The sequence below is a fragment of the Pelophylax lessonae genome, assembly GCF_965119305.1.
Source record: "Pelophylax lessonae genome assembly, chromosome: 10".
Taxonomy (NCBI): domain Eukaryota; kingdom Metazoa; phylum Chordata; class Amphibia; order Anura; family Ranidae; genus Pelophylax; species Pelophylax lessonae.
The window spans coordinates 25,264,991-25,292,851 of record NC_138777.1 but is presented as its reverse complement, the minus strand read 5'-3'; the positions used below and the strand labels follow the sequence as shown (position 1 = coordinate 25,292,851).

The window sequence follows — 27,861 nt, the reverse complement described above, 5'->3', positions numbered from 1 at the left end:
GACTTACCGCAAAATCAATTTCTCTGATGTTCATTGACGGACACAGCTCCTGAAGTAGGTCAGTACGGACGTCTTCCGAGGATACGGACCAGGCTACCCCTGGATCTGCACCAGAGACTATACAGGCAATATTGGTGACTTTACCTTTTCCCTCTGCCTTGCCCTCACAGCTCAGTTCATTTTTAAAGCAAAATTAAAAATTTTATTTGAAAAATGGCAAGTTATGATTTTATGGCAGAAAAGATTCTATAGGTTTAATGTCTCTTCTGCCTTTAAAAACCTAGTCTGCTAAAATTTACAGATGTATGTACAGATGCTGAGTGGTTACATCTATAGCTGAACCAATTGCTGAAGACAGACGACTGGACTCAGAAGATGATCGGGAGCATCAGTAAACAATGGGGTCAGTGCCGGTTCACACATATGCAATGTCAGACATCGCATGTGATTCGCAGCGCACTGCAAATCACATGCGATGTCTGTGTGTTGCGAATTCAGCTATACAGATTATATGGCTGAATTCACATCGCATTCAGACCAAAGTCTTTTTTGGTTACAGAACGCCCTCCAGATGTGTCACTTTCTGCTTGTGTGATTGGCTCACCGATTTTCCCAGAAGTCTGCACTAAGATACAAATCAGATTTTGAGCATTTCCTGCAACAAAAATGTCATTTGTGGGGAGATACTCCTAAAGGACAAACGTCTAAAGGGATGGTGACCCTGCCACTTTCCTCAGAGCCTTGCAGGTGCAGCAGCTGAATAATAATTATAACGTCACTCCCATACATATTCACTACGGACATGGGACACAGACAAAGCGCTATTTCCTCAGAATAACAAAAGGTAGGAATCTGCAACAAACTTTGTTAAAATCTCTGTAATGTACAGAGATCACCCAGAGGGGAATGTTTTTTTTTTTTCTCAACAAAAGTGGAGTAATGGGCCATACACACTATAAGATTTTCTGAAGACTTTTTCCTTTAGACTTACCAAAACCATATAATATGAGGTCAAACCTAAACACTTTCAATTTGTATGCAATCTGGCAGGCCCTTGCACTACATAGAAAAGGTAAATCTGAAGGAAAAAAAGTCTTCAGAAAATCTTATAGTGTGTATGGCCCTTTACTCTTCAAATAATGCCTCTGAAAAGACTGACTTGCCATCAGACAACTGAGTACTGAGTCTTCGCTTTTTATTTGAAACTCATCACCTACCAAGCTTTGCCAATAGCCAAATTAAACATAACCGATGCCCTGTAGCCAGTCTTTTGAAAATAACAAAGACCATAACTGTACAGTAAGGTTCCATGCACACTAGCATTTTTTTTTTTTTTTTAAGGCTCCATGCACACTAGCATTTTTTTTTTTTTTAGCTAAAAAAAAAAATAAAACACTGGAAAAAAATGCTGGATAAAAAACGCTACTAATAGATTTTTGTAGCAGCGTTTAGAAGCGGTAGCATTTTATTCGTGTTTTTGCAGTTCTGTAAAAAAAAAAAAAATTCTGCTTCTAGACGCGGAAGCTCAAAAAACTATTGTGCAGGGACACATACTGTAGGACAGGGGTAGGGAACCTGTGACTCGTGAGCCAGACGTGGCTCTTTTGATGGCTGCATCTGGCTCGCAGACAAATCTTTAATAAAGAGAGGAGTGTCCGGACGTGAGCCGCGCTGGACGTGTAGTCTCACGTGTAGTCTACCACTCAATCCAGTGCCATCCGCGTAGCTGTGCCCGGTGCCAAGGAGATTTCTGCACCCATTGACGGTACACTTTGTGGGCTACCCACCGCTACGCTCAGTTCGTCTCTGGGTGACCGGATTGCCGTGCTACAGACCCTGCGGCCTACTCGCGGTACCGCCGCCAGCTCATGTGCTGTGCATCTGAGGGCCTTGGCAATCACCGCCCGGTAAGCAGACCTGCCATCCGCTCCATGTGCCCCGACAGACACAATCTCCTTCCCCTCTGACACCCGGGGACCCGCGGGAGCTGCCTCTCACATCCACTTCTGAGGCCTTCAGTGGCCGGCTGCCATTTTCTCAGGGCCTATACTCACCGCCATCACTCGTAGGCCTGCAGGCGCTTCACCACTCCAGCCTCATTGCATTCCTGCCTGCTCTGCTCTCTTCCCGACCGGACTCCAGGCACTTTCACTCCATCTACTCACTGCATAGCTGTGGCCCATGAATATGAATATTAAATAAAGGTTCCCGACCCCTGAAATATAGTGTATGGCTCTCACGGAATTACATTTGAAAATATGTGGTGTTCATGGCTCTCTCAGCCAAAAAGGTTCCCGACCCCTGCTGTAGGACAACACTATTTAGCTTCTAGGAGCTTAAAAAAAATGCAATGTGTTGCAGGCAGAAAATGGGAAAAATGTAAAACCAATGCACTTCATGATCCTGGAAGAAGAAGAAGATGTAAGATCATGCAATCCTACAGAATGTATTCAAATTTATAACACACAGCAATCAAACTTGTCTTACAAATACAATCCAGAATGACATTTGAATACGTTTATTCAGTCGTGAAAGCTGGGAACTTTATCTGATGTATTAAAACGATTGCATTCATCGCAGGAACAAAAACATCTGCAACAATTTGGCATTTGCAGAAAAATGGGGCTTTTTTCTAACCCATGACATGAAAATAGTTTACCTCCCCCCCCCTTTCCTTTCCTTCCTGTTGTATGGAATATGAATTGAAAGCAATTAATCCAAATATTCTGAAGCAGACGAAAAAGATAAAGGAGAAGGAATGGGAACATGGGGGGATGTTACATAAAAAGTGCATGAAGCTATTTTGGTCCCTCAACGCTTAAAATGCAAAGCTTGTCCAAATGAAATTACATGTTGCTGCAAAAATCTCTGGTTTGTCACAATCCCCACTGGGTAATCACACTTCTGTTCATTGGATGCTTAATTGCACATTTCACATGACAAAGTGATAACCATTTGGATGCCATTAATGTGTTTGCATATGGCTGTGCAATTCACACAGAAGTATCATCCAAAGCTACAAAACACTAAATCTACTAGACTTCACAGGAACGGAGGTAGGGACAACATTTTACTTTAACTAACATGGCCCTTTTGGCCTCGGAAGGTTTTACCCCCTTAATGACCAGGCCATTCTTTGCGATTCGGCACTGCCTTGCTTTAACTGACAATTGCGCGGTCGTGCAACGCTCTACCCAAATACAAGTGATGTCCTTTTTTCCCCACAAATAGAGCTTTCTTTTGGTGGTATTTGATCACTTCTGCGGTTTTTCGTTTTTGCGCTATAAACAAAAAAACTGTAAATTTAGAAAAAAAAAAAAATATATATACATTTTCTACTTTCTGCTATAAAACATTCCCAATAAAAAATGTTTTAAAAAAATCAAATTTTCAATCAAAATTTTTTTGATCAGTTTAGGCCAATTTGTATTCTGCTACATATTTTTTGTAAAAAAAAAATCCCAAAAAGTGTATAATTGGTTTGCACAAAATTACTAGCGTTTGCAAACTACGGGATAGAGTTAGACTTTTTTTTTTTTTTTTTTTTTTTTTTTAATAGTAATGGCAGCAATCAGCGATTTTTATCGGAACTGTGACTTTGCGGCAGACAAATCTGACAATAAGTGACAGTTTTTGAGGACCAGTGACATTAAGGCTGCATTCACATGTCAGCGTTTGGATCGCGGGCAGAACCGCCGCGGTTCCGCCCGCGATCCGGAGATTATTGCAAATCGCGGGATGCCTAGCGTTGCCCGTTGATTTGCAATAACCCCCCAAACGCCGAGCGATGTTGCCGCGATTTCCGCATGCCGAATCGCGGCAACATCGCGCAAACAAAATCGTGGGACGCAATACGCTCCAAAGAAGCTCTTGTACTTCTTTGGAGCGTATTGCGTCCCGCGATTTTGTTTGCGCGATGTTGCCGCGATTCGGCAGGCGGAAATCGCGGCAACATCGCTCGGCGTTTGGGGGGCTATTGCAAATCAACGGGCAACGCTAGGCGTCCCGCGATTTGCAATAAATCTCCGGATCGCGGGCGGAACCGCGGCGGTTCTGCCCGCGATCCATACGCTCACATGTGAACGGAGCCTTATACAGTGATCAGTGCTAAATAATATACACTGTTACTGTACAAATGACACTGGCAGGGAAGGGGTTAACACTCGGGGTGATCAAGGGGTTAAATGTGTTCCCTAGATGTGCTTACTAACTGGGGGGGGGGGGGGATGGATTGAACAGAGGCAGAGAGAGATCAGTGATTCAGCTTAGCTGAATCACACAAGCTTTCCCTGCCTGACAGGAGAGCTGTCTTACATTGTTTACATACTAGATGACTCTCCTGTCAGTTTTGCCAAAGATTGTGGGAGACAGGCGGCGGTGGAGCCAGCTCCTCCTGCGGCTTGCCTCCTGCTGTGTCCAATCACAGCGGAAGCTCGACTCTGGCGTGCCGCCAAACACGCGTGCACGTAATCACGTAGAACTACATGATTATGCGCAGCCGAGCCGCCCTGCTGCAGTAAATGTGCGCGGGGCGGTCGGCAAGTGGTTAAAGTACACCCAAAAGCAAAAAAATTTTTTGTTTTGCGTGCAGAGGGATTAGAACCCCTGTCAGATATTTAATGCCATCTGTGTCCCCGTTGGGGAAATTCACCCTCTCTATTTCTCCTGTTTAGGCCTCATGCACGCAGGTCATTTTGGAAAGTCTACTAAAGGTCTTTCATCTTGGTAGCAGTGTTTTGGTAGAAAAACCCCTGACGCTTGAAAAAGTGAGTAACGCCTTAAGGTGCGTTGACAGGCATCAAGTGCTTGGGTGTTAATTCATTTCATTGGCCAGAATAACAACTTAGTGGGGCCATTGAAGGTAATTAACACTCAAGCACTAAACGTGTCTTGCAGGAAGATGTGCCAAGAGTTTCTTCTGCCAAAACCCCGCTGCTCCTGGACGCATTGGCAGGGTTTTATTTTCCCTGCCTCTAAAATGCTGGGAAATACACGCAGCTACTTCTCCATCATGCAATACCATCAGGGAGGTGTGTGAATTGCCTCAGAATTACTCTGCAGCAGTACAATGACTCCAAACATACAATCAATCTCTTTAAGAACTATCTTCAATGTAAAAAAACAACTGTCAACGCTGCAGAGGCTTCCATCTCCACTCAGCCTTTCTTCCGGGTTTGTGGGCTGCGGCTGATTAAATGGCCGAGCTGCAATGATGTCACTTTTGGGCAGGAGTGGAAGTCTCAGCCGCGGCACACAGCTCTAAAGGAATGGCAAAGGTATGCTGTTCCTTCAGAGCACATTCACTGGTGACGTCACTGGAATATCTCCTAAATGGTGTACGTTTAGGAGATATTCATTTTACCTACAGTTAAGCTTTATTAAAAGCTTCAAATCGCATTCAGGAGTTTACTAACACTTTAATTATGGAAGAGATCAGCTGCAGGGAGGCCACAGGCAATACTAGTGACTAGTCCAGTGTTTCTTAACCAGGGTTCTATGGAATCCTAGGGTTCCTCCAGAAGTTGCTAGGGGTTCCTTGAGCAATGAGCAATTTCTGCCTCTCAGATAAGTTTCCCTGACACCATTCATCTTTTTAGCTATCTGGAAGAAGGTAATTCTTCCCAGGGTCCACAAGTGTAAGGAGCATTCTTCCCACTGACCATCACACTAATGTATCATGAGTTGTAAATATATTTAGCAGAGGTTCTCTGAGACCTGAAAATTATTGTAAGGATTCCTCTGTGTTGAAAAGGTTGGGAAAGGCTTGACTAATCCTTTGCCGGGGTTTGTTTTTCTTTCAGAGGGCAACTAGGGTCCCCATCAGTATAACAGATTTGCCATTACATGGGAAGCAGTGAGAAGATTAGTGGATTGTGACCAAGATACAAAATTAGATTATTGATTGCTATACTGTTGGCTACATATCACTGATCTGATGAATAGCTGCTATTGACCCAGTGACACAGTCTGAGATTAGAGACAGGTTAGACAATACCGCTGGCAGAAACACGATCAGACTGGCTGTAGTTTACCAGTGACCTTTCCTACAGGAGCACTAAATTTCGAAAATGAATAACAATAACATGGAATAATGAATTCCCTAAGCATACTAAGCAAAAGAGCACAAGCAGAAGAGGCAACTTTTAATTTCCATGATCATGTGTGTTGCTCCTAAAGTATATGTTAAACCAAAACAACAAAAATCTTATAAGCTTTAAACACTCTGGACCAAAGCATCAGATGACCCCCATATCAAGGCAAGTATACTGCGTATATAAATTTACCAGCCATTCTCAACCAGGGTTTCACACGTTCATCCATGTCTTTATGGATCTTGCTTTGTGCACTGGTTGCGGGATCCCAACCCACCATCCCCAAGTTTTATTGTGGCAAACTGAGCCAGCACTAGAGGAAACTGAGCCAATGCTTCATGTAAAGTTACGGCTCCTGGTGGAGTGATATCAAATGTACTCCACCTGTGACAGGAGCGATACAGGAAACTTCAGCTATGCTCGCTACCGCAGCCGCATGCTTCTTCCAGCGCTGATCCGGTCACATCTCCATTGGTGTCTGAGGAGCCAGCAGTAGCCACTAGTAGTACCCGACAGCAGTACCAGCCCTAGAGGACAGCCTGCAGCAGCCACCAGCCATACCCGCCTGGGGGACAGCAGTAGCCAGCAATACCGGCAGGAATTCTGAGGAAGAGGTGAAGACTGAGGACAGTTGAGGTGCAGGTAAACCGCAGTATATCAGTGTGAAAGCAGTCTTAGGCCCTTTTTACACAATCGGTTCAATCAGGTCAACCTGTCTATTTTTCAGATGGATCCAATCGGACCCTCCATTCACCTCTATAGAGCGTCAGATGTAAATGGACTTGTGTCTGTTTATACCCGCCTACCTCCAAGCCGATCCACCTAAAAAAACAGAAGGGGCTTTAATACTGCGTAAACTGGAACCAATACTAGGGGTTATAACTGCGTAAACTGGAACCAATACTAGGCTTTATTACTGTATAAACTGGAACCAATACTAGGGGTTATTACTCCGTAAACTGGAACCAATACTAGGGGTTATTACTCCGTAAACTGGAACCAATACTAGGGGTTATAACTGCGTAAACTGGAACCAATACTAGGCTTCATTACTGTGTAAACTGGCACCAAAACTAGGCTTTATTACTGCGTAAACTGGAACCAATACTAGGCTTTATAACTGCCTAAACTGGAACCAACACTAGGGGTTATTACTGCGTAAACTGGAACCAATACTAGGGGTTATTACTGCATAAACTGGAACCAATACTAGGGGTTATTACTGCATAAACTGGAACCAATACTAGGGGTTATTACTGCATAAACTGGAACCAATACTAGGGGTTATTACTGCATAAACTGGAACCAATACTAGGGGTTATTACTGCATAAACTGGAACCAATACTAGGGGTTATTACTGCGTAAACTGGAACCAATACTAGGCTTTATTACTGTATAAACTGGAACCAATACTAGGGGTTATTACTGCGTAAACTGCCACAATTTTTAGCGGTTATTACTGCATAAACTGGCACCAATACTAGGGGCTAATACTGCGTAAACTGGCACCAATACTAGGGGTTATTATTGCATAAACTGCCATTATTTTTAGGGGTTATTACTGCATAAACTGGCACCAATACTAGGGGCTAATACTGCATAAACTGGCACCAATACTAGGGGTAATTACTGCGTAAACTGGCACGAGTGCTAGGGGCTATTACTGCGTAAACTGGCACCAATGCTAGGAGCTATTACTACATAGACTGGCACCATTACTAGGTGTTTTTACTACGTAAACTGGCACCATTACTTGGGATGATTACTGCATAAACGGACACCAATACTAGGGGCTATTACTGCATAAACAGTTTGCTGAAATTGCTTTAAACTATAAAGAAAAGCTTTTGAGAGTTTTCTGCTTTCTCAGGTCTGAAGCAATAACGGAGGAAGAAAGGAAAGCTCCTGAAAGCTTGTCTTTTAAATGTTAGGTTAGTACAATAATAAGGTATCATCGCATACTGCATTACTCTCGTATTTTGTAAATATCTATAATACTATGTATGTATGTATGTATGTATGTATTTATTTATTACACACACACATAAATACATACATACATACATACATACATACATACATGCATACATACATATATATATATATAAATACACACACACTCTTATTTAGCTTTTTTCAGTGGTATGATATAGTGGTAAAAATTAGGAGTGCCCCCCTCCAGTTTAGACTGTGGTATCTTATGTGTCCCCCCTCTATATATATATTGTTTCTAGTGTCGCCACTGAATCCTACGGACTAAGACTGGGATGCCATTAGAGTTTGTGCGTGTGTAAAGGCAGGCGTCCCAATACTTTTGACAATAGTGTATATTTCAATTTTTTTTTTTGTTAATTCAGTGCACAAAATTGCATCCTTTTTTTGCCAATTGATAGACCCACTTAACCTTCTGTCACCATAGAGACCAAAGCAGTTCAGTGGATAATCTTGAACAAAGTCAGCACAGTGAAGTGGTGTGAAAATCTTCCATCTTCAAATCTGTGCATGAGCTTTTTTTAAATGGAACAGTAGCATTGTTAGAAAATAAAGGAATGCTCAGTCTGCCCCTTTAAGTTGGTAAATTGGGCATTTTTTTTTTTTTTTAAGATAAAAGGAGCATTTTTAGCATCCACAATACAAAAATAATAAAATTCACAAATTTTGACAGAGCTATTTGCAGCTGCGGAGGAGGAATATAGTATCTTCTTTCAGGGTTTATATACATATGTATACATGCAAATATGCAGAGGAGGTATAATAGCTTCCTGCTGGCTACATTCAGATTTTACAGCTAAATGTTAAAGTGTACCTCAGCTATCGCTTCCCTTTAGCATTAAAAAATAAATAAAATAAAAATACTAAACTCTCCACCAGTTCTTCTACAGGTGTTTCTGCAGCATATGAGCAGATGCAATTCAACGCTGCCTTCTCTGAGATCACCGATCATTGTAGAGGGGTCGCCTTCAACTACCCAGCCCATGTGTATGCACAGTACATGCTCCTTTACCTAGGTGTAATGTAACCTAGCTCTATAGCATGATCCTAGGAAGCAGGTAAGTTGTCATATGGGAAAGAAGTAAATGCTGGTCATTTTTTCTTATCTTTCAAACAGTAAGTTCTCTTTACACAGATGTATAGGATATATGTTTTAAGGGTTTTAGTGTTCTGAGGGTGCAGGTTTATATATTTTCATTGAACTTGATGGACCCAGGAAAGCAGCAGTGCATGCAGGGGAAAGCTAAAGTATAAGTTCACTTTAAAAAAAATAATAAACGTCCATTTTTTTGCAGGTAAAAAAAAAAAAATGCATTTACTATTGTTTTTTTGGAGCCTGGAAAGCATTGCACCAGCGATCAGCAGATCGCTTGTTCCATGCAGGACTCCAGCAGACTGAGTGTTAGCTCTCTGCTCGTACATCATACTGGCAGGCACTTTTACATTAACAGGAAGACTCAATGAACTACCACAGCGCCCAACGGCACCATGGTAGTTCATTAGGAAATACAAGCAGACATCCGCAAAGGATGCCGGTACTTGTAGTTTATTCATTCATAGAGCCGTGCAAATGAAAAACACGGCTGTGTGGGCGGAGCCCCGCAGGGCCCTACCGTTTTCAAAAAAGTGACAGCTAGTATGGGGGGGGGGGGGGGTGAAGGATGAGGGCAGTGACTGCAGCAGTGGGAACATGTTACATCAGGGATCCTCAAACTACGGCCCTCCAGCTGTTGCAGAACTACACATCCCATGAGGCATTGTAAAACTCTGACATTCACAGACATGACTAGGCATGATGGGAATTGTAGTCCCTGAAGAACTGGAGGGCCATAGTTTGAAGACCTCTGTGTTACATGGTCTGCCCTAAAAGCGGGTGGATCGTCTAACATGTTCCCAAAAGGTGAACCTATCCTTTACCACCAGAAACAGAAAAAATAAAAAAATGTACACAAAGGGCTTGATTTCGGCCCCTTTCACACCAGCGGACCGATCGGGTCCGCCTGACCCCATCAGACCACCCATTGTTCTCAATGAAGCGGTGGATGTCAGCGGACACCGATCCGGTCCGTTAAAAACAGATGGGGATACGTTCCCCATCCATCCGTTGGATTGGACGACAATCAGATGGAAACGGACATGCAATCCGTTTCTATCCGACAGCCCCATAGAGAACAGCGGGCTGTGTCCATGTCTACTCTGCATAGCGGAGTAGACACAAACCCGTGATCCGCTTGATTACTGCTTAGCGGGAATCCACCGAGAGATCCCCTGCTGAGCAGGATTTTTTCTGAGGAATGTTCTATAGCAGAAAATTAAAAAAAAAAATATATATATATATATATATATATATATATATATATATATATATATATATATATATATATATATTTTTTTTTTTAAGAATTGTCGCTCTTTTTTGTTTATAGTGCAAAAAATAAGATTGCACCAAATCAAATACCACCAAAAGAAAATTATTAGTGAGAAAAAAAAAAAAAAAGGACATTAATTTTATTTGGGTACAGCGTCACGACTGTGCAATTGTCAGTTAAAATAACACAGTGCAGAATCACAAAAAATGGCGTGGTCATTAAGAGGGCAAATCCTTCCGGTCCAGAACTGGTTAAAAGCAAAAAATAGTGCATTTTTGGTTTAATATACTTCAATGGAGAAACTACAGAAAAGCATGTAGTGCGTTTTTAATCCACCCAACAATAAATTGGGCAAAAAAAAAAAAAAAAAAAAAAAAAGCATAAAAAATGCAAAACACAAATAAAATGCACATAAAATGCGTCAAAAACACGTGTGCAAAAACGCAAAATACACTGCAGAAACGGATCAAAAGCAAACTGCACAGGTGTGAAACGAGCCTCACCTCTATATGTCACCATGTATGGCGCCTTTAATTTTTTTTTCTCACATCATCTCTTTTTTCAAAAGTCTTTGTAGGCGATTTGACTTGGGGGGGGGGGGGGGGGGCTTGGGGAGTTTTAAATAGAGCTGACTATTTTCATATAAAAGGTCTGTGTTAAAGGATTCACGCACCTAGCAACGAAGGCAAACAGCTAGTAAGAAGAAGCGTAGGAGTAACAAAACAATACAGAGAGGAGGAAGCGTTAAATTGAGGTATATGGTAATGTGCTGTAAGCATTAGAGGGGTCGGATATGACAGATTATGGCATATAGTAAAAGTGCCGAGTGGAAGGAGACTTCTACATCCCATCAATAAAGGAAATAGGCAGACTGATTGAGAATGCAAATTGCAACAAAAAAATCACAATACATTTCAATTTCGCTCCACACGTCCAACGTCTGCTGCGAATAGCTCTGTACAAATTGATGAATAGAGGCAGCTCAGCAGCTCAGAATCAGGTCACGGCTCAGTTTAACTCCTAATAGGAAGATCAGGTGGGCTAGCGAAGAATTCTTGGAAAGCTGCAGGCTTCATACATTCACGTTTGGATATAAGTAGCTCCTTCAGCACTGCTATGGCCTTCCTTCCCTGACACTGACCACTCCTGCTGCAGGAGCGATGTTGGTAAAGAGTATCTAAAACTAAAAAGAAAATGTAATATATTGCAGTAGAGCTGCACGATTCTGGATAAAATGAGAATCACAATTCTTTTTGCTTAGAATAAAGATCACGATTCTCGGAGTAACATCTTTTACATTATACAAAAAATTGGGCTAACTTTACGGTTTAGTTTTTCATTAAATTTTAACGAAAGCGGAGTTCCGGCCTCAAAATCGAAAACAATCGATTTTGGGCCATTTGTTTACGGAGGGCAATCTGAAAGAGAAATGGATAGTGCCGATTGTGTTTTTTTTTTTTGGTCACTTACCTTATTATAGAAGAAAATATACTCACCTTCCTTCCACTTCCTCCCTCTGCCGCCGCGGCCGGCGCCGTCACTTCCGGTTTGCGATGATTCCTGGGAGCTGAACGTCATCACTCCCAGGAATCGATGCGCCTGCACCGGCCCCGCTCGTAACTTCCGGTGCAGGTACGGCATTCACTGCTAAACAGCTTCTGGGCATGCCCAGAAGCTGAGCAGGGATGCCGTGCCTGCATCGGAAGTGACAAGCGGGGCCGGTGCAGGGCATTGTGGGACTCCAACGTCACGGTAGAGGACACGAACAGGGACGCTGCAGCTTCAGCTGCCCACGCTTGAGATGGCAGCGCTGGAGAAGAACTTTTCAAGGTAAGTATTTCTTCCTTCAGGCAAGTGCGACCCGGGACAGTTCAGAGGCTATCCATTATGGCATGTACTAGGCCCTGACTGTCCCGGGGGTATTTATAGCTCAAATTGACCCCCGAGGCCGGAACTCCGCTTTAAAGTGTATTTTTTGTCCAAAAAACTGTGTTTGAAAGAATTCTGCTCAAATTCAATGTGACATAAAAGATTGCAACAACCGCCATTTTATTTTCTAGGGTCTTTGCTAAATAAAAATATATATAATGGGGGTTCCAAGTAATTTTCTAGCAAAAAATACTTATTTTACCTTGTAAGCAACAAATGTCAGAAAAAGGCTTAGTCTTTAAGAGGTTAAACTGCCCTCACTTAGGCCCTGTTCACACCTGAGCGTTTCTCAGCTCATAAAATGCTCATCTCTGAAGTCTCAAAACCCCTAACAAGCAATATCTTATTCATTTCAATGGCCCCTGTTCACATATGAGTGTTTTGTCCCCTGAAGCAAAATGCCTGAAGCTCAAAAGAGTACAGGATCTTCTTTTGTGGCTGATTACAAGCGTTTTTGTTAGCTGTCAATGCCTGCCTCCAAACACCTGCAAAAAACGCCTGAAAAAACGCCTGAAAATGATACGCTCAGGTGTGAATGGAGCCTTAGGGTCCTTTCACATGAGCTTTTCAGGCGGACCTGATCGGATGCTCCATGCATCCCTATGGGGCAGCGGATGTCAGCGGAGACATATCCGCTGACACCCGCTGCTATCCGATACGATCCTGTTTGTGAAATCCAGATGGACGGAAACCCTATTTTCTATCCTTCCAGCGGATCGGATGAGAACGGACAGACGGTCCTTTCTAATCCAATTCCCCCACAGAGGACAGCGGGGATCTGACAGCTCTGTCTCTGCACACATAGCGGAGACGGAGCTGTCATCCGCCTGCTCAGCGGGGATCGATCCCCCGCTGAGCAGAGAACGGACCTCGTCGGACGCTGACTGTGTGAAAGGACCCATACATACAGAAGTTGATTCCTTTGATCTGAAAGAACAAAACTATACATTGTAAAACATTGTGTTTATAGTTATCTCGCAGCCTTAACAATGTTAATAAACATTTGCCAGAGGCTCTTTTTTTTTTCTTTGACAGCTGTGAGTGAGCAGAGGACATGCCGTCTTGGTAAACTTAGAATACGAGATGCCCTTGAATCTCAGACCCATCATACTCCCTTCCCCCTAGGCATTGCAAATGTTTACAAATAATAATCAAATTGCTGCGCTTGGCGAATAAGCTAAACTCATTAAGGGCTCTTTCACACGGAGCGGACCGCATTGCGATCCGCCCCGGCACTTTTTTTTTTTCACGGAGCGGATGACACTGTGTCATCCGCTCCGTATGTCCGCATATCATCCCATCCGATTGCGGATGCTATACGGACATAATGTATGTCTATGGGCATTGCATCCGTTACGTTTTTTAAACGGAACAAAAATAGGGTTCTGTTCCGTTCCAAAAAACGGAACAGAACTGAAAGGACGAAAATCTTTGGTGCGGATACAGTGCGAATTCAGCCATACAAAGTGTATGGCTGAATTCGCATCCGCACATCCGATCGCATGTAATGAAGGAGCAGTGCGCTCCGAATTACATGCGATCGCCGCACTCGCAAAAGTGTGAACCGGCAAGCAGCTGACACAATATTGCTAATCAACAACAGAAGACAATTATATATAAAGGGTGCGGCGTTAAAAAAATATACAGTCCATATAGTGAAAAAAACGAAAACTCAGTGGGGATAGGTGGAAGATCCTCTGTGGTTATATGAAAAGCCCTCACCAGCACCCGATCACACAGCTGCTTACCAGATATTGTAGACCCCCGCTACAGAGATCTACTTAAGCGAGGTGTTGGCAGCGTTCTACTACAGAAATATACTCTCAAGATATGGATCCAAAACAGGCTCATAAGGAAGCAATCAAACACCAGCTGTGCCAGAAATCCTCCAATAAGACATAGGTGATCCACCCCCCAATCGTAGATGTATATGGAAGAAAATAAACTCCTCATAGTGTAGATGTATAGACATTTATTAATAATTAAAATTATCCACTCACATGTAGGTACAGGTGCTCCCGTATGTATGTGGTTGTCTATGTAGTATTTTAAAATAGCAGGGGAAAGCCGGCAAGTCCCAGCAAGTATCGGCGTAGTAAGTCTTAGGCGGCTCCTCCCTACTCGTTTTGTCACAAGAGGACGTCGTCCGGGGCTTTTCATATAACCAAAGAGTTTCCTGTTTTTTCACTATATGGACTGTATATTTATTTAAGGCTGCACCCCTTTATTTAATTCCAGGTGTTTAATGTGATCCATAGTACTTTTAGTTTGAAATGTACATCATGTTCGTGACCTTAACCGCTTGCTTTTTTTTATCAGATCATAAATTGTATTTACTTCCACTCCTCAGAATGTTTCTTTGGTAGAATCCACTGTTATGTATCTAACTAAAGTTAGCCATTTCATTATCCTTTACTCCACTATAGTATACTGCCTTTAAGTCATGTTGCTGTGTCTTGCTTGTCATTGTATTACCCTATGAAGGCTATGTTATCTGTCTGGATGTCTTCCTGGACATGTTGTATGTGCTTCTTGGTCTTCCCTACTTTTGTACAAAATTTCAATAAACAAAAGAAAAGGAAAGGCTGCATTGAATTTGTGTATTTTATATCTGTCAAATTTCAGCTTTAAGCGATTTATCTTTAAAATAAAAAGAATTGTTTTCCTTTAATCAGGGACTCCAAAATATTCTGGAAACTCCCTTATTCCGTAACTTTCAGGCATTCCCAAAATAAAATAATATTTCCCTATTTTGAATGTGTAATCCCTCTAAATGGCTTCCATTTTCATCTCACTTAACACACCGGGCAGCAGGCAAACACACAGAGGTAATGTCAGCCATTACATTAAATATTTCATCAAGTGTCAGAAAACAGAACGCCAGGAAGAGAGCCACCCACCCCCAGGGAATCTGGAATGTCAAAGAATTCCCGGGCAAGGACAAGAAGGTCACATGCTCCATAGCAGACAAAAAGCCAGTATACGCGAATTGCGTGTCAGAAATCCCAGGCAGGGCCGAGAATAAGAGAACGTGCTGATGTTATTTATCAACAATGTAACATCCTCATTAATAATGATCATCGGAAGCAAAGACCAAGATACCAAAATCCACCCACATTCCATTTCTCTGTCTACACTCAGGAAATTTAGGTTTGACGTCCACACTTGTGTTTGTTGTGCCATTTTAGGCATAATTTAATCTTTCAGCTAGGATAACCAAATATGTACTATTTAGAGTGCCTTGAAAAAGTATTCATACCCCTTGAAATGTTCCACATTTTGTTATGTTACAACCAAAAATATAAAATGTATTTTATTGGTATTTTAATTAATAAACCAAACACAAAAGTGGCACATAATTGTGAAGTGGGACGAAAATGACAAATGGTTTTCAATTTTTTTTTTACAATATCTGAAAAGTGTGGCATGCATTTTTATTCAGCCCCCTTTTCTCTGATACCCCTAACTAAAATCTAGTGGAACCAATTGTCTTCAGAAGTCACCTAATTAGTAAATAGAGTGCACCTGTGTGTAATTCAACCACTTAAGCCCCGGAGGATTTTCCTGCTCAAAGACCAGGGCCTATTTTGCGATTCGGCACTGCGTGACTTTAACAGACAATTGCCCGGTCATGCGACACTGTACCCAAATTAAATTGACGTCCTTTTTTTCCTCACAAACAGAGCTTTATTTTGGTGGCATTTGATCACCTGTGCGATTTTTACTTTTTGCGCTATAAACAAAAAAAAAGAGCGACAATTTTGAAAAAAAACAACAATATTTTTCAAATTTTTTTATATGAAATTCCCCCCCAAAAAAATGTAAAAATCAATTTTTTTTACAATTTAGGCCAATTTGTTTTCTGCTACATATGTTTGGTAAAAAAAAAAAAAATAAATAAAAAAAAATAAAAAAAATCGCAATAAGCGTATTTTGATTGGTTTGCGCAAACGTTATCGCAGCTACTAACTATGGGAAAGATTTATGTAATTTTTATTGTTTTTTTTTAACTAGTAATGGTGGCGATCTGCAATTTTTTTTGCGGGACTACGACATTGCGGCAGACAGATCGGACCCCTGACTAACATTTTTGACACTTTTGGGGGTACCAGTGACATTACTACATTAATCAGTGCTATCCATATGCACTGTTACTGTAAAAATGACACGGGCAGGGAAGGGGTTAACTTGATTAGTGATCAAGGGGTTAAGTGTGTCCCTAGGAGCATATTTCTAACTGTAAAGGGGTGTGGCTTGTGATGTAACCACAGAGACATACAATCCTACATAGCAGGATCGTATGATCTCTGCAGTTACATCAGGGAGAATGACAGACGGCTTTGTTTACATCAGCCGCCTGCCTTTCTCCCTCTCCACCAGGAGAACGCGGGTGACTGGCGGACATCGGAGCCGCTGGTCACTCGTGTGGGCATGTCAGGGAACGAGCGGGAGCGCGCCTCCAGCGGCGCGCGCTCGCCCCCTAGAGGCTCGTAGGCGAGCGACGTAGCCCTACGTCGTTTTGCCTGCACGGGGCTGAGTGCTGCAGTAAATAGTCGTGCAGCGGTCAGCAAGTGGTTAATCAGTATGAATACAGCTGTTCACTGTGCACTCAGAGGTTTGTTAGAGAACCTTAGTGAACAAACAACATCAAGAAGGCCAAGGAACACACCAGACAGGTCGGGGATAAAGTTGTGGAGAAATTAAAAGCAGAGTTCGGTTCTAAAAAAAATATCCCAAGCTTTGAACATCTTACGGAGCGCTGTTCAATCCATCATCCAAAAATGGAAAGAGTATGGCACAACTGGAAACCTACCAAGACATGGCCGTCCACCTAAACTGACAGGCCGGGCAAGGAGAGCATTCATCAATGAAGCAGCCAAGAGAGGTCCATAGTAACTCTGGAGAATCTGCAGAGATCCACAGCTCAGGTGGGAGAATCTGTCAACAGGACAACTATAAGTCGTGCACTCCACAAATACGGCCTTTATGGAAGAGTGGCAAGAAAAAAGGAATTGTTGAAAGAAAGCCATAAAAAGTCTTGTTTGCAGTTTGTGAGAAGCCATGTGGGGAGCACAGCAAACATGTGGAAGGTGAGACCAAAATGTAACTTTTTGGCCTAAAAGCAAAACTCTATGTGTGGCAAAAAACTAACACTGCACATCACTCTGAACACACCACAATGTGAAATATGGTGGTGACAGCATCACGTTGTAGGGATGCCTTTCTTCAGCAGAGACAGGGAAGCTGGTCAGAGTTGATGGGAAGATGGATGGAGCTAAATGCAGGGCAAACTTATAAGAAAACCTGTTAGTTTGCGTTGAGACTGGGATGGAGGTTCACCTTCAAGTAGGAAAACGATCCTAAACATACAGCCAGAGTTACAATGAAATGGTTTAGATCAAAGCATATTCATGTGTTAGAATGGCCCATTTAAAGTTCAGACCTAAATCCAATCTAGAATCTGTGGCAAGACTTGAAAATTGCTGTCCACAGACGCTCTCCATCCAATCTGACAAAGCTTGAGCTATTTTGCAAAGAAGAATGAGCAAAAATTCTTCTTTTTAAGCTGGTAGAGACATACCCAAAAATACTTGCAGCTGTAATTGCACAGAAAGGTGGTTCTACAAAAGTACTGACTTAGGGGGGCTGAATACAAATGCATGCCACATTTTTCGGATATGTATTTGTAAACCATTGATCATTTTCCTTCCATTCCACAATTATGTGCCATTTTGTGTTAGTGTATCACATAAAATCCCAATAAAATACATTTACGATTTTGGTTGTAACATGACAAAATGTGGAAAATTTCAAGGGGTATGAAAAAACTTTTTTAAGGCACTGTATGTATAGTAGGTGACACTGCACAAGCTTGCCAAAAAACTGCTGAGGTAAAGCTAGTTACAAAATAAGCCACTAAGATTGTATTGTATTTAGAGAGTGACCATGGTTCTGAGATGTTCCACTGACTTGCACACACAGTGGGAGCAAAGTGTAAGATCTATGCATCTCTACCATGTTCAGCACATATTGATTACAAAAATGTTACCCCACAATGCATATTTAAAAATAAAAAGTTTTTTTTAATTACTAAAACAGCCCCTCCTTTAATCAGGGATGTGACTTTGCTTGCCCACCCAAAGGCGCCGGGGTCAGACAGCTCAGAATACAGAATGGTAAAGTAGGAGCGCTTCTGCTAGAAGGTGCCTCCAGGTGCTTTATACATTCAAGATCATCAAAGTTTGCAGGATAGCAAGCTGACAGGCACTCAAGCAGTACTTACCATAGAGAAGCAGGCTCTGGATAGACAAAGATTTGCAGAGAAGGGCGCTTCTAAGTTTAGCATGTCAGCAATTTTATTGAAAGGCAACAGTTAAAACACTTACAGGATTACAGAGTTTAGGCGCATACTCAAAAGGCTCCTTCTTCAAAGCCTTTTGAAGGAACCTTTGAGCACGCTCCGAAACTAGTCAACCCCCCCTTGCTGACTTTCCCCCCCCCCCACCTTTCCCTGTGTTCCAGGAAGTGCGGTGACCATCTTGCTCCTCCAGACTTTCGGTTCCTGAAGCTGCTGGTTGGCACAGTGACAGGGAAGACCCTTTCGGGAAGGCTCCATACATTGATGAGCCTGTTTACCCTGTAATCCTCTATTGGCACTTTTCCACTGCAAGTATCGGCTCAGCTCTACTCGGCCCTGCTTGGCCCGGTTTGCTTTTCCACTGCTGGTACCGCATGGTACGGAGTTGGAACGGTTCGGTACGGTTTGCTTTTCCACTAAAGTAGTACTAAAGTTAAGTGGGTGGGATTCTCTGACCAATCAGTGGCTAGTAGTGACTGCATGCAAAGGATTGTGGGATATAGTACCGGGTATGGTACCTCTTGGAACCACAATCGAGTAGGTACTGTTTTTGAGAGCCGTACCGTTCCATGCAGTGGAAAAGCGCCGCCGTACCGTACCGAACCGTTCCTACACCATACCATGCGGTACCAGCAGTGGAAAAGCACAAAAAGCGAGCCGAACCGTTCGGTTAAATGCAGTGGAAAAGCGCCATATGTGTTTCTAACAGTTGCCTTTTAATAAAATTGCTGACATACTGCACTTAGAAGCACCTAATCTGCATATCTTCAGCTCAGAATCCAGAAATACTCAGAGCAGAGCACCTTAAAAGCGGAGTTCCGGCCTCAAAATCGATTTTGAGCCATCCGCTTGCTGAGTGTCACCTGAAAAAGAAATGGATGCTCCCGATTTTTTTGTTTGTTCACTTACCTTGTTATTGAAGAAAATATACTCACCTTCCTTCCACTTCCTCCCTCTGCGGCAGCGGCCCGCGTGGTCTCTTCCGGCTTGCGATGACTCCTGGGAGCTGAACGTCATCGCTCCCAGGAATCAATGCGCCTGCACCGGCCCCGCTAGTCACTTTCGGTGCAGGCGCGGCATTCCCTGCTAAACAGCTTCTGGGCATGCCCAGAAGCTGTGCAGGGATGCTGCGCCTGCACCGGAAGTGACTAGCGGGGCCGGTGCAGGCGCATTCTGGGACTCCGACGTCACCGAAGAGGACGCGCTGGCTTCAGCTGCCCACACCTGAGATTGCAGCGCTGGACAAGAAATTTTCAAGGCAAGTATTTCTTCTAAAAGGTAAGTGCGACCCGGGACAGTTCAGAGGCTATCCATTGTGGAATGTACTAGCCCTGAGTGTCCCGGGGGTATTTTTATCTAAATTTCATCCCCGAGGCCAGAACTCCGCTTTAAGGGTTTATTCCACCCAGTGGTAATCAGAAAAACATAAGAGGTTTTCCTTTCAAAAAATTTGCATTCACTTGATAGGGAGTTCATTCACTCCAATTCCTAGCACAGCCAGTGTCCAACCCCCTCCCTCCTTGCATGTCATAGCTCTCTCCTCTTTTAGAAGCGGCTATGTGCTGTGGGTGCTGGCACAGCTAATACACCCCCTCAGCTCCAAACATATTTTACTACAATTTACTATTTATGCAGCTTCTGGTGGAGAGTAAAAGGGGAATGCTAAGGAGTGTCAGTTGAGTCTGCGGAGGCTACAGACACCACATCCAAGATGGCGGCACCCAGCAGAAGTCGCGGCCCTTTTGGAAGACTGTGGCCTTCTGGAAGTCTACGCAAGGGAGCCTTTTCTATGTAAATAACATGCCAAATCCATTCACATATAATCTTACAGGAAAATAACTGCTGACATGGACAGTCTGGTGAAGTCATTAAGATGGTGCTGATGGCAGCCAATGGCACGCTGCTGCAGTAAACAATATTGCTGTCACTCTGTAATTAGGTGACAGGTATTTTACCACTTCAGTCAGCATATAAATGCACTTTATACCTCCTTCCCATTCATCACAAATATGCCCAGCTAAACAGCACAATATATCAGTGTGTCCCTTTTAAGGGGCTTTAAAAGCGTGTCAATAGTATTGAGCCGGAGTCTTAATGCCTTGCAGCAGAATGTGATTTAAATGGTTCCACATAAAACACAGATTGGGGCATTATGTGGAGATGGGATAAGAAAACATGGGCTTGCCAGACATAAATACGGATGAGGGAGGCGTTCACTGCGTATGGCTAAAAGTCCCTGTAAATCGGTGATTGAGCTTAAACATGTTACTGTGCAGATAACACAATCCGTATAATCCAGATTCTCCTTTCAGCTCGGTAATGATATGTTTATCCTGCTGTGTCCAGCAAACACTGACCAAACTCAACATACCAAAAAAGGGGCCTCACAGGCCTGAAATGGAATATTCTAAACCAAATTAATTGAGAGCTCATTTATAGGAATGTTGAAAAAAAATGAATGGCAATGCACTGTATGTATGTATGTATGTATGTATATGTGCTGCCAATCATTGTCATTGCACCCCAATGCACATGCAAAATAGCACTTCAAAACACTCCGGTACAAATGCTCTGTTTACTTAATCATCACAGAGACTTATACAGTGCCCCCAATTTACGCAGCGCTTTACATATATTCAGTGTTGGCTGGTGCATGATAATTTGGGGGAGATTAGGGCAGCAAATCCACCACCCACCCCCAGCGTGACGGATGCATGCTGGCAAATACAGCCCCCCCCAGCGTGACGGTCGGCCAGCAAATACACCCCTCCCCTCGCTGGGATGGCCAGACGAACAGCCAGCATTCTTACCTCCTCCGGCTGTGCGTCTCCTCCCTCTTCCTGGCAAATGGCCAGTAAAATCGCTTCTCTTTTCAGCCAACCAGGAAGAGGGTCTCACGACACACTTCCTGGTTGGTGGGGAGGAGAATCATCGTCATAATAGCGAATGTTCATTCGCTATTGTCATACAACTGGGTGGGCTCAGGGTGCAGTGCTCTGCGCCCCGAGCCCACCCTTTTTTGAAGCCTATTAGAGCCTCTGGCTCTAATCATGTGCTTAACAGAAAAAAAACAAAACAAAACCCTATTGGAATCCATGCATTCGGCGCCCTGCATGTAGATTAGAGGGCCTGGATTAGGGGGGGGGGGGGAGGCGCCCCTAATGGATGGGCTGCCACTGCTTAGATTATACATTCACATCAGCCCCTGCACTCAAGGAGCTTACAATCTAAGGTCCCTAACTCACATTCATACATAGTGAATTCATGGTATGTATGTGAGCCGCTCAGGCTGCTAGGAAATGTAGTCCTGTGCCTGCTGCTATGAGTGCTGGCTGTGAAGGAGCCCACCCAGGCTCTAGACAGTAACAGAGAAGAGCAGAAGATCCCAGGAGCCAAAATCAGAACAAGATCTGCTGTGTGTAGAGAGTGGAAGTCTCAGTCTGGACCCCCGCCAGGCCACGCCCCCAACACGTTTCACTTTGCCCACGGGAGCTTACTTATGGGGATGGCGGATGGGGATACAAATGCTCTGTTTACTTAATTATCATAGGTACTTATACAGCGCCGTCAATTTACACAACGCTTTACAAATATTATACATGCACATCAGCCCCTGCCCTCAAGGAGCTTACAATCGAAGGTCCCCAACTCACATTTATACCTACACATACTAGGGTCGAGTTAGACAGGGGCCAATTAACAAACCCGCATGTATTTTGAGTGTGGGAAGAAACCCACGCAGGCACAGGGAGAACATGCAAACTCCAGGCAGGTAGTGCCATGGTTGAAATTTGAACCGACAACCATAGTGCTGCTAGGCAGAAGTGCTAAAATAAAGCATAAAATGCATTTTCATTTAATGATGTATTAAAGTGTTACTAAGCCCACAACAGTAAAATCAGTCTGTAAATGCAGTAAACCCATGCTTGTTATACTCTGTGGAACTTAAGGGGTTAATCCTTTGCATTGTGTATAAAGGCTGTTTGATTTTGTCTCTCTAAAACTCCCCTTGTTCCATTGTACCCAAAAAATAACCTGATATTTACAGAGCAAGGGGACAGGCTTCACATGCTCAGTTTGATGTGTACTGCAAGAGTTTTTTTTTCTTGGGAGAGTGCATGTGATCATTACAGGGCCAATCAGCACTGTCCAGAAAGGATCAGGGGAGAATGGAAACTTCTCTTATGAGCTTTACTAGGAACCGATAGAAATCACAAGGTTGCTATATACCGCTGATGAGAAAAGGTATTTATCCGTTTAAGTTTACTAAAACAATTGCATTTCCATGTTCTGTGTACTGTGGGAGACCAAATATTGCAGGTTCTGGGTTTAGGAACACTAATGAGAACAGCGCTGCATTAATTTGTGTCTTAAAGCTGCAAAGAGTTCAGCTTTAAAATTTGCTATTCAGAGTTGTAACCACATATTACTTATTGTATGTGGCTGATCGCAACTCGCACAGTAAAGTACAATGAGGCTGTTTTGGCTCACTGGGTCCATTCGATGGACATTGGTAAGGGTGCAAACGCTTAATGCATTATCCACCACAGCAAATTATTTAAAGGTAAAAAAGACATTAAATATTCTCACAAAACTATTGTGAATAACAGCGTTATATAACCCAGAAACCAAGACCATGCCCATTTAGGAACTCCTCAGGTTGGAAAGGATCATAAACACAAAGCGGACATGTTCCGGGGGACAGGCCGCCTCCTTCAGAGCAGACCTCTTGCTCTTGGTTTCTGGGTTATACAACGCTGTTATTCACAATAGCTTTGTGAGTATATTTTAGGTCTTTTAACCCCAAATAAATTGCTGTGGATAATGCATTCGGCGTTTGCATCCTTTGTTTTCTAATGTTCATGCAGTTTCAAGATTCCCCAATATTAGGAGGGCAGCAACGCCTAATATCCAGTCTGGGTCGCATAGAGGTTATCGATTTCAGGAGTATGATGTGTGTGCGCCACTTCTCTGGGAGTTCTTAGAGCTACGGCATCAAGTGTACATTCTTTACAGTCAAATTACGTTGGTAAGGATTGCAGTAGAGAAGCTGCCTGATTGGCATTGCCTGTACTGGCATTGCCATTCCGCATCAGACATCAGCTGCCATTAAGGATACCCTCTTTCCCAGAAGGGACTGGCAAGTGAGCAGCTTTGACCAACTGAACTATCCCCCTGGTTTACTAAGCATGAAGGTTGTGGCTGGGCCTCCTGGACATCCATCTGCCCCATGCTCCTGCCTAGGTTGCCTCTTGGATGACTAGGCCCCATTAAACCTTCCCCACTCAAATAAAAAAAAAAAATTACAGTTAAGCTTTGCCTCTGTACCTACATTATATACCACAGAGTGTACTTTGGCAGCTGGCTATATCCGTTAAGGTAAATGACACCACAGGACACGTGATCTTGGCAGGAGATGCAAGGAAACAGGCAAGTTCACTCAACATTGGAGCAAATTCTTGTCTCCGTCAGTCTCAGTCATTTCCATTTGGCTTGCCAACGACAAAATCTAATATTATACCCAATACCAGCAGATCACGATGAAGATGGGAGAAACTATAGTCAAGCTATTACCAGGGTCATCTCTTGTGGGGGTGCTTTGGGCTTTCAAGTTTTCCTGGTTGTCATTGAATACTTTCTAAAATCCTGCACATGGTAATGGCTGGCAATACCCACCCAGTGAAGCATATGTCACAGCCTCAGGAAAAGGGGGAAGGGGGGGAAAAGGGGGGGGGGTGGCTGGATTTAACCTAAAGTCTTATGCATTTTTTGTGTTTATAATGTTGCATTTAATGTTACGGCAGAATCAAGGGAAAATGGTTTGTACAGAATTATGCTGGAATCTAAAGCAAAAAAAAGCTAGAATAAAATGATAGAAATATAAAGTATATATTGTTAAACGGTATAAGCACATGAAAAGACGGGATCATTTATTTTATTCTGGTTAGGTTTGTAAAAAAAAAAAAAAAAGAAGAAGTAGAAGACATTCCACTTTAAACTGGTTTGTAGAGCTAAATATTATTTTAGAATGGGTTTATTTTAGTCCAGCTGTGGCCTATTTTAAGGTTGTCCTGGCAGCGTCAAATGCATCAGCTAGTGTTTGAAAAGCAAGGCTCGGCAGGGACTTGATAAGACATTTTTTGCAATGAGTTTTCAGAAAAGGGCTTCGGGCTATTGTGATGCTTTTCAATAAACATCACTGATAGCTCAGCACTACCACAGCAGTCAAAAGCAAAGAGAGACACAACATGAATCTTGAAAGCAAAGCCTGCCTTAGATGCGAAAGAGCCATGATGGAGGGGGGGGGGGGGGGGGAGAGAGAGGGAGCGCGAGCCTCGTGCAACCTAGATAGGGGGGGTACAGGAGCCTTGCCATGCCAAGATAAACGAGGAGTCCTGCTGGTTGTAGATGGTGGAGGAGTTCTGCCTAGATTGAGGAAGAAAGCAGTCCTGCCACCGCTCAATGGCAGAAGAGGGAAGTCCTGTTGGGCTTGGATTAATGAGGAAGGTAGTCCCGCCAGCCCTAGATGGTAGAAGAGGGGTGTCTTGTCATACCTGGATGGGAGAGGTGGGGAATCCTATCAGGCCTGGATGGAGGAGAAGAGAAGTCCTGTTGGCCTTGCATGGGGGGGGGGGGGGGTGGCCAGAGAGAGAGGAGACAAGCCAGTCTAGATAGGAAAGGGAAGGGGAGGGAACGGGAGAAGGGAATCCTGTGAGGCCTGGATGAGGAGGAAGGGAGCCGGGCCCGAGCCAGATGGGTAGAGGAGGAAGGGAGCCGGGCCCGAGCCAGATGGGTAGAGGAGGAAGGGAGCCGGGCCCGAGCCAGATGGGTAGAGGAGGAAGGGAGCCGGGCCCGAGCCAGATGGGGAGGAGGAAGGGAGCTGAGCCCGAGCCAGATAGGGGAGGAGGGCCTGAGCTAAACAAAAGAGCGCCCAACATAGTTTCAGGAGGAAGGGAGTAATGACTGTCTTAGGATGTGCAGGGAGTAGAGAAAAAAAAAAAAAAAAAAACACCCTGGCTGTGGATTTCGTTGTTGGGGGTGGGAATGCGCTAACCCTGGCTAGAAAGGGTCAAGGAAAAGTGAGCAAACCTAGTAATTTAGGCAAAGTGAAAACACCTACCATTATTTTGGCTAATACTCCATCATCACTGGACTCCATCGTGACCACAGCCTTGTCAGTCTCAATCTCGCACAGAGCATCTCCTGCATTCACCACCTCACCTGAAAAAGGAGAAAGCATCCATAAAACTTTCAACTGTTCTTATATGTGGCGCTTTTTGCGCAGAGTTTCTCTTTTAAACATATTACACCTAACAAGACCTCCTACACAAAGGCAATCAGATAGCACAATATTTATCTAAGAAAAAAAAAAATGGAGCAAAAATATTTTTTGCAACAAAACCCCTCATGGACTTGCAGACAGACCATTGTAGTATAAAACATATACTTTTATTAATCTATATAAAACAGAGCAAAACATGACAGAATGCAGGAGTTTAAAAAACACAACAATTGCATATACAGTGGTTAATTAGTACCCATTACAAGAGATGAACAATGTGCGGTCGCCTATGATATACACTTAGCGTGCCGCCATACAGTGTATATGAACCCCTGACATGTTTCGGACAGTAAGTGTAAAGTCCTTTTTCAGAGGTGCAGCAGTGGTTATTTGTATATTCTAAAATATAAATATATACCATTAGTAACATAATCCAGTCAGTTTTTCAGGCGGATCTGAACGGATGCCCCATGCATCTCTACGGGGCATCGGATGTCAGCGGGGACATGTCCGCTGACATCCGATCAGATGGGATTGGATGAGAACGGACAGGCGGTCCGTTCTCATCTAATTCCCCCATAAAGAACAGCAGGAACCCGACAGCTCTGTCTCCGCACACCGCGCAGAGACAGAGCTGCCATCCGCCTGCACAGCAGGAGATCGAAGGATCGATACTCCGCTGAGAAAAACGAAGTCCGCCAACGGACTCCCATGTGTGAAAGGGGCCTTACAGTCCAAAACATGTCAGGTGTTCATATACAATATATGGCGGCCAGCTAAGTTAGGGTGACCAGACAGTCCCCCGACTGAGGGCCAAGTCTGTCCCCAGTTTTGTCCCCGGATTCAGGGCTAGATTAATGAGAACAGGGCATTCCTTGCTGGCTAAGAAACAGCCTGGTGGCTCTGATGCCGATGCCCCCTGCTGGACGATCTCACTGCCGCTCCTGCTGATGTTCAGTGGAGGAGAGGCAGAGCCGAAAATTGACTGTGTGGAGGGCTGAGACCGGGAGGCGAGTAGATGGGAGGGGGGTCTGTTTGTACACAGGTGAGGGCAGTGGGGGAGCAGGGGTTAGAGCTGATGCAGCTGCATGGAGAGTTGGAGAGAGAGTTTAGCTTTGTGGGGGGAAGGGCTAAGAGGTGGCTGCAGAGATCATTTTAGAGAGAAGGGCGCAGAGGTGAGCTATGGATGTGGGGGCAGAAGTGTCCTCTGTGCATAGCAAACCTCTGAACTTTGTACTCTATGCCTAACACCCTCCTGTATATTATGTAGTCCTGTGCCCAGCGCTGTGTACTGTGCAGTCCTGTGCCCAGCACTCTGTGTACTGTGCAGTCCTGTGCCCAGTGCTCTGTGTACTGTGCAGTCCTGTGCCCAGCACTCTGTGTACTGTGCAGTCCTGTGCCCAGCACTCTGTGTACTGTGCAGTCCTGTGCCCAGCACTCTGTGTACTGTGCAGTCCTGTGCCCAGCACTCTGTGTACTGTGCAGTCCTGTGCCCAGTGCTCTGTGTATTATGTAGCCCTGTGCCCAGCGCTGTGTATTATACAGTCCTGTGCCTAGCGCTGTGTATTATGCAGTCCTGTGCCATTTGCCAATAAAAAAAAAATTAAAAATATGTCCCCCGGATTTCCTTTTAAAAATCCGGTCACCTTAAGCTAAGTGTATATCATAGGCGACCACACATTGTTCATCTCCTACTTGTAATGGGTACTAATTAACCACCGTATATGCAATTGTGATTTTTGTTTTAAACGCATGCATTTTGTCATGGGTTTTGCTCTGTTTTATATTGATTAATAAAATTATATGTTTTATACTACAATGGTCTGTCTACAAAGTCC

At 43.7% G+C, this 27,861-nt stretch overlaps 1 protein-coding gene across 1 annotated transcript in view; it reads right to left on the bottom strand.

The window, feature by feature from the left end:
* PDHX (pyruvate dehydrogenase complex component X) overlaps window positions 1-27,861 on the bottom strand; it is a 188,252-nt gene that overhangs the window by 116,412 nt on the left and 43,979 nt on the right. Inside the window, exon 3 of the mRNA XM_082270155.1 lies at window positions 25,862-25,962. Coding sequence (XP_082126281.1) covers window positions 25,862-25,962 — 101 coding nt within the window. The remainder of the gene's footprint in view (window positions 1-25,861; window positions 25,963-27,861) is intronic.